The sequence below is a fragment of the Camelus dromedarius genome, chromosome 8 (genome assembly GCF_036321535.1).
Source record: "Camelus dromedarius isolate mCamDro1 chromosome 8, mCamDro1.pat, whole genome shotgun sequence".
Classification (NCBI taxonomy): Eukaryota; Metazoa; Chordata; class Mammalia; order Artiodactyla; family Camelidae; genus Camelus; species Camelus dromedarius.
The window spans coordinates 68,593,389-68,601,051 of NC_087443.1; the positions used below are offsets into that span (position 1 = coordinate 68,593,389).

At 37.0% G+C, this 7,663-nt stretch overlaps 1 protein-coding gene across 1 annotated transcript in view; it reads left to right on the forward strand.

Moving 5' to 3' along the window:
* Nucleotides 1-7,205, forward strand: part of NHLRC2 (NHL repeat containing 2) — a 48,891-nt gene extending 41,686 nt beyond the window's left edge. Inside the window, exons 10-11 of the mRNA XM_010983219.3 lie at nt 429-648; nt 5,313-7,205. Coding sequence (XP_010981521.1) covers nt 429-648; nt 5,313-5,569 — 477 coding nt within the window. The 3' untranslated portion in view covers nt 5,570-7,205. The remainder of the gene's footprint in view (nt 1-428; nt 649-5,312) is intronic.
* The last annotated feature ends 458 nt before the right edge of the window (nt 7,206-7,663 follow it).

The window sequence follows — 7,663 nt, forward strand, 5'->3', positions numbered from 1 at the left end:
AGATACTTAAAAACACAGATTGCCATCCTAAGTGTCATTTCTCTTTACATAAATCTCTTATATAAGATGAATGACATCTTCTTAGAGTTGGCAATGAAAATTACAGGAGGATGTATATTATATCCACTACATTTAACTTGATAAAGTTTTACTTTAATTTCCTGCTGTCTATAAACGTATTGGACAGTTAATTTAATTCAGTTTCATTTATAAATGTTGGCAGTCTTTTTGCCAAGATGAAATATTTTTCTGAACCTACAAAATAATCATGAGGAAATCTAAATGCATTCTAATTCAGATTAGAATGGCAATTACGTTTCGTTGACATAGAACCTTGCTTTCGTACTAAAGTCTAAAAACAAGCTCTGTCACTCCACCATTACTGTAAAGTACTTGTACTTTCATAAACAGATTTTCTTGTTTTCTAGCTCCCAGTCTTCAGAGCTGACAGTGCTGTGGTGGATGGCCCATTCTCAGTAGAAAAGCAGAAGACATTACCCAAACTGCCTAAATCTGCTCCAAGCATTAGACTTTCCCCAGTGGCTGCATCTCCAGGACAGACTCTTGAGTTCAAGCTAAAATTAGACCTCCCGTCAGGAACAAAGCTCACTGAAGGGGCACCCAGTTGCTGGTTCCTGTCAGCTGAAGGTATGACAGTAATCTTGCATATGTGAATAGTTCATAAGTTCTTGATATTTAATCTTGTAGTTTTTCTCATTTGTTATGTGATGCTTTATAGTTGGGCAGGATTTGAGGGAGGTCTTGTTATTAAAAAAAAAAAAAAGGTCCAGATCTAACCCCACTTTAGCAGTTTTCTTTAGTCTTTGAGATCCTTCTTTTATTAAATTAATTATAATTGCTCCCCTTTGCTACTAAGCAAATTTATCACATGAGGCAGACTGTTGTGGTCTCAGAATGATAATTCCTTGAACGTTAGAGATAAAAGGCACCAAAAGACACCATCTGTTCTAAGCCTCTCATTTTATATATGAGGAGACTAATGGCTCAAAGAGATCAAGTGATTCGCTCAAGGGCATATGTTGAATTAGGTCAAAAGATGGAATCTGAACCCACCTCTGCTGGTTCTTAGTTTAGTGTCTTCCATTATGCTCCTCCATCTCAAACTAGCTCTAGGGTTATTAGCCCTAAAAATGAAATTAATTTTTGTAGAGACATAAAATTCAAAGCCACCAATTACACACTTGGATGTTACAAGTTTCCAGACCTTACTCTCACTTTCTGTACTTAACTCATCATGGTTTGTGGACCAGCACCAGTCCACAGCCCATACTTCGGTGGCACCGTTCTAGAGCATTGCAGCATAAAGGGGTGAAGGAGAGGAGGGGGAACCCGCCAAGAAGATGAAGAGTGAGTAAGCGAGTGGAAGCAGAACCAAGAGAGTGTAGTCTCCCGGAGCCAGGTGCTTTAAGGAGGAGAGGGTGACCAGCTGTGTCGAGTGCTATTGCTAGAGCAGGTAAGGTAAGGACTAAGAATTGATCGCTGATTTAATGTTACAGTTAATTGATATCCTCAACCAGAGCCGACCAGAGCCATTTCAGAATGATGGAGGAGGTGCCTGATTAGAGCATGTTGAAAAAGGATAGGAGGGGAGGAACTGGAGGAAGCAAATTCAGACAACTCTTTGGGGAGTTTAGCTAAAAAGGAGAAATAGAGCAGTTGCTAGAAAGGGAAAACAGAGTTGAGAGAGCAGCATGTTTGCTATATTGTTGGCGAAGATCAATAGAGAAGAGAATTGCTGTGTGGTGGGGGTAGGCATCCTTTAGAGCATGGGAGGGCATGGGATCTAGTGCACAAGTAAGTGGAAGGCTGGCCTTTGCCAAGAGTGTGGACATTGCCACAGTAAGGCGAGAAGGCGGCCCAGCGTGTGACCCAGAGGTCTAGACGGGCACCTGTGGAGGCAGGTGCTTGCGGGAGCTCTTTTCTGAGTGCTCCTGCCTTCTTAGTACATTGGGAAGCACGGCCATCAGCTGAGTGGTGATAGGGGAGAAGGTTTTGGAAGCCTGAAGAAAGAAGAGGGTCAGGAGGGCGGAGGGTGACTGCACGAGGGAAACCCAGTGTGACCGCTCAGCAGTATGAAGGCCGCATTTGAGGCCAGCTGTCGTGAATCAGAAGTCAGGCTGGTCCACGTGGAGGCTGCTTTTCTCCAGCCCAGGTGGGAGCAGGGGAGCAGGAAGCAAATTGACCAAGTGGCTTACTCAGCAGGTCCCCAGAGCCCTGGTTCAGTGTTGATCCTGATTACCACTGTACCTTCCATAGCTGTGAGAGGAACCTCACCAGATTCTAAAGAATTGAATTGATTTTCCCTTGCAGTATGATGCTTTTAAAAACATATTCTTGCTTTTAACTGAAGTAACTTGACAGAGGCTCTTTCCAGTTCAGTTCTTTGGTGGTTTTATTATTATCTTCCACTTTTCCAGACAGAGGCTGCCCAGTGCTTTATAGAGTTTTCAGTTGCTGTTCATTTTATTTCAGTAGTATCATTAAGACTTGATTTACCAGTTATTAAGCCTGAAGCTGCATTTTCTACTCTAGAGATTCCAAAGGTAGAATTTGAGCCACATTAACTTGCTTACTCCAAAAAAAATGGATGCCAGAGGCATTGCTTAAAAGTACGCCATTCAAGTAGAAGAATAAAACACTGTTGGAGGAGGATGTGTAATCGAATACAGATGAATTACTATGATTAGAATCCAGGCAGAGCCTTTGTCCTCACTCACTAATTTGTGATCTTTTAATCTAAAAACACTTCCTGTTTCAGTCTATTCTCAAAGTATTCAGTTACTGTAAATAATGTAAAGATTTGGATGTGTATGTGTGAATCACAGTGTGAACTTATGTAATCAATTTGTAAGTGATAAGGATAATTGCTTGCCTTATAGCAGTGCTTTCCAGCATCTTTTAACAGAGTGGACAGCCGTTTTAGAGTGGAATACTAGTAGTCCAGAACTAAATTCTGATTTCTTGTCTTCCTCTGTCCCAGTCTCCCACGCTCTTTGACACGTTCTCAGTTTTCAGTTTCCTGCTCAGCTCCTCCTCCCTCATGCCTTCTCACACTTTCCTTTTGTACATTCCCCAGATCCAGGCTTTAGGCCTTCTTACCTTGGTACTTTCTCAGGGCAGCAGCTACTTTCCTGCAACTACCCATTTGGTATCCACACCAAGAGAACAGAGAGGTCTTGCTAGGCTGGCCAGAAGGAACTGCTGGGGTAGAGTTTGCTGGCTCTGGGCTGATTGAGCCTGTGGGGAAACCACCCCCTGCTGCTCCCCACAAAGGAGAGGGCTGAGCCATGCAGTGCTTGAGGATTTTGCAGCCAGCTTTGTGGACAGAAGCGCACTCAAACCCTGCCATTCGTTCCTCCATCCTCGGTAGGTTCAGAGCAGGTCCTCAACTGCCATTGGAACTGTCCATCAGCCTGAAGGTATTACATCAGGTGGAGATCTCACTGTTCATTTCTCTGCGTGAAATTAAAGAGCAGTGTGTTGTTTTTTAAAGTAGGATATTGACATATTAACATCTGTTATTTTAACTCTATTTTGTCAAACACAAGTTAATTAATATTGAGTAATTGGAATGTTAAAGGAAAGTGAAGTAATCTAGAGAGAAAAGTCTTAGCTGTTTTATCACTTGTCCAAGATACTGGCTCCAATTTTACTGTATAGGGACAAATGAGCTTTTGGGCAAGAATTCTAATAATTTAAGGTTTTTAAAAATTATTTTATAGGGTATATTCTAAACCTATGATTAAAAGACATTTTTTCATCTTGGATGGTTATTTAAAGGTAGAAACACTTGATTTTAAACTAAATTTTGGTCTCTATAGTCTTAAAACTGCCAGCATATACATGAAGGAAAGAAGCAAAAAAAAGAAAAAGGCAGTTATATAAAAGCACCACTAGCATATTACGGCTTCACAAATCCTACATGTGATGTTCCTAAGAAATATCTAAAGAAACAGTGTCTATGTTTTATTTCTAGAATTAGACATTAAAATAGCGTAATTTATTATTTTCCTGTTTTCATTGAAAATAGAAGTGCCCTCATTAATGTGCTGTTTAGCAGAATCAAACATTAAAATAAAACGTACTTCTTAGCCCAGAAATAAGCAAAGTAAGCCAGAGAATTTTAAAAGAATTATTTAAAAGCTCTGCACTTAAACTCTAAATGCTCACCTTTCACATTCTCCTTACTCTTCTTTGATATATTTTTCTCAAATTTAATTTTTCACTCAACAGAATATTAGAAGCAATAAACTACAGGAGGGATGGAAAGGACCAGTAGAGAGGCAGGTGCTCTAGTCTGTTGGGTCATCCTGAAGTCAAAAGAAAGGGAGAAAAGCTAAAAAGTTGACATAGAATTTCATCACTACTCATTAGATGGTCCAGTTTTTGTACAGATGACCCCAAGTCACTGATAAGTCATTATCGTATTACAGTATATTCTGTTGAAGATGGCAGGAAAGCGCAGCTTTGTTTCCCAAATGCTGACGCTTAATATCTAACCCCCTCGCGTGCTGAATGTTAGTGCAAGATTGTGCTTCCTCAGTATGACATACATGTTCCTTCTGAGAGAGGGGCTGGGTGAAATTAGAGACATTTTAAAAACTTTAATGCTAGAAGGCTTAAAGGTTTTTAGTGGTTTTTAGACTTGTGTTATATACATAATCTATGTGTTTAAGTCTCAGAAGAGTTTTATGTATTAAAATGAAGTAGATGAAATCTGTTAGTTTTTTACATTAGTCCATCAGGATAATGTATACAGTGTTGCTTTTTTTCAAAAAAAAAATCTGTTTTTATTATTATTATTTTGGGATATTTCAATAATTCATTACCATCTTAACTCGAAAGTCACTGCAGAGTTGTACGTGCCATTTGTATTCCATAGACTATTTTGTAGTTTGCACGTTATATTCCTAGATACTTTTATCTGGTAAAAATGATCTGTTTTCTCAAGTGTCATATTTATTTCTAGACCTTACTAATAGGTTTCATTTTTAACTCTATATCCACATTTTAAATCTATAATCATATTTGCAGTATTCATCTTGATTTCAGTAAAAATGAATTTATAATTTTACAGTGTTCAAAGGAAGAATTTTGATATCAAGACAATTAGACTGGGAACTTCTTATATCTTACGTTTATGTCCTTCACACAGTAAGAGTACAGTACCTGGCACATAGAGGCTTTCAGTAAATACCTGATGATTGAATGAATCTCCTCTTCATAAGGTTTGTCTAATTTCCTACTTGTCTTCTAATACAGTCTTAATAATTTAGTTTTTTATTTTCTAGGCAACGAATGGCTTCTTCGAGGACAGATACCATCTGGAGAGATAGAGAGCATTTCCAATCAGCCAACCATCTCACTGCAGATTCCCGGAGATTGCTTATCACTTGAAGCCATTCTGTCTATCAGCGTGTTTCTGTATTACTGTAGCACAGACAGCAGTGCCTGTATGATGAAGGGAATTTTGTTCACTCAGCCTTTACAAATAACCGACACACAGCAAGGCTGCACAGCTCCAGTAGAACTCAAGTATGTATTTTAGCAAGCTGGCTAGTGACCCAGTGCTGTCTCTTCTCCATCCCCACCATCACTGTAATTTATGAAAAGAAACTTTATTTCTGCCTCTGGAAACAAAGAAACTCATTGTTCAGTTCTAGCAACTGACATTAAAATAAAGCTATGCTCCTTATTTATTTATTATAAACAAATTCTTTCATTCTGGCTGTGTACCAGCTGAGTCACTGACCATGATTTGAACCATGATTCTGTAATTTTTGCTGCTATTTGGCACAAGACTTAAGACCACATTATAGGCTAGAATACTATCATGAGATAATGTGCAGCGAATACTGGTAACAATAATGATACCAAATATTTTAACTAACCTTTTTACCTTTATTAATATCAAGCAGCACATCTGAACGTGTACATTTCACAGTAACTTTAAACAGAACTTAAGATGCAGTCTGTGTGTTGGTTTAGGGACATCTGCCATTCAAGGCATTAGGTCTGTTTTAAGCCAAAAAATGGTCTTTCTATCATAGTAGAAGCTTAAAGACTACCTAGGTGATAAATATATTCTTTACTCTCTTCTGCGGTTTTCTCATTTGAGATATATTTAAAACAGAATTGTAATCTATTTTTTTTATAAATTATTTACTATTTTAATATCCCATTATTAATGGTATGTTAAATATTCTGTATGTTTCTATACAGAAAAGGTTAAAGTCTCTAAGGACATACAGACTCACTCCTTTATTTTTTCTAACTGAACACAGTCTTACCAGATAACGATGAGTCCACAGAAATACCATGCCTTTGAAGGAGAAAGGGACTAGGGACACATTACTGTCTGTGATACCACTTCATGATAAAGAACTGTGACAGCTGAGTTTGATATAAATGGGTATGTATGTTATCTTAGAAATGCACATTTCAGTTGAAGCAGTAAGTGCAGATTTGTGGGGTTTGGGGCTTTTTTTGGTCCCCATATTCAAAATTTAAATTATGATCATTTATTGTGATTTTTTTTTAAGAAGTTACTGTTAAGCATTCAAAGTGAAAATTTCAGTGTGAAGCACGTTCATGGTATTAATGTGTATAGTATATCTTAATATATTACTTTGAAATATCCAGTGATTTGAGGACACTGTTTTTGGTAGTTTTTTTAACCTTTAAAGAAGTAGTCAGCAGGAGATATTGAAAGGTTCTTTTATTATCATAATTTCTCTTTACAACTATTTTAAAAGCCTGTGCTTATTTTTACTAAAACTGATTCAACACGTTTGTGGTTTAATGAGCTTACAAGATTTTAAAAACAACAGGTGAATCATATTTATTCAGTAAATATTTATAGACAATATAGCATAATATGCCTTCCCCCTTCAAAAACAGTGCTCCATTTGACGGGTAATTTTTTAAGCATGATCATCTGCCCATTGCTTTATATTTTTTGGAAATATAATTTTGAACGTGCTATTCACTTCTTTTATTCAGGTTCCAAAATCTGAAGTAAGACAGTACATAGGTCATGACTTTCATTTAATTTGCAGCATGCTAACACTGTTTTTAAAGAGAAATGTAACGTTAAAAATAATTCTTTTTAAAATCATATGTAAGTACCTCAAACCTTTTCTCTCCATAAAAAAATATGTTCTATAATAAAAGGATGTATAACATTAATAGTCTCTTTTATGGAGAGCAAACCATAGTCATTTTTTAATCTCATCTGATTATTGTAGTTCTCATTTCCAGTTGGACAGGATGAGAATAGTTTGGCTTGATTTTTTTCCTATTAAGGACGTAAACAGTTCTACTCTCAGTAAGAAGTATATACAATTCTAACTTGCTAATTCAAGAATGCCTGGTAATTATTTATTCAGTATTATACACATACATACAGTATGTATTTCCATGTACATTAAAACCCAAAAATACTTCTTAGAGTCAATTAATGTTCCCTTTGTCTAGATAGAGCTTTAGGTTAGTATTATTAAGCTTATGCTTTTCTTGATTTTCAAAGTATAGTTTTATTGAACATTCTTATTCTTACCCAGCCACCAGTCTGCAGTGTTTTTTACATTCAGAATATTATTTGTATAAAGTGGTATGATTTTTTTTGTAAATCATACTAAGC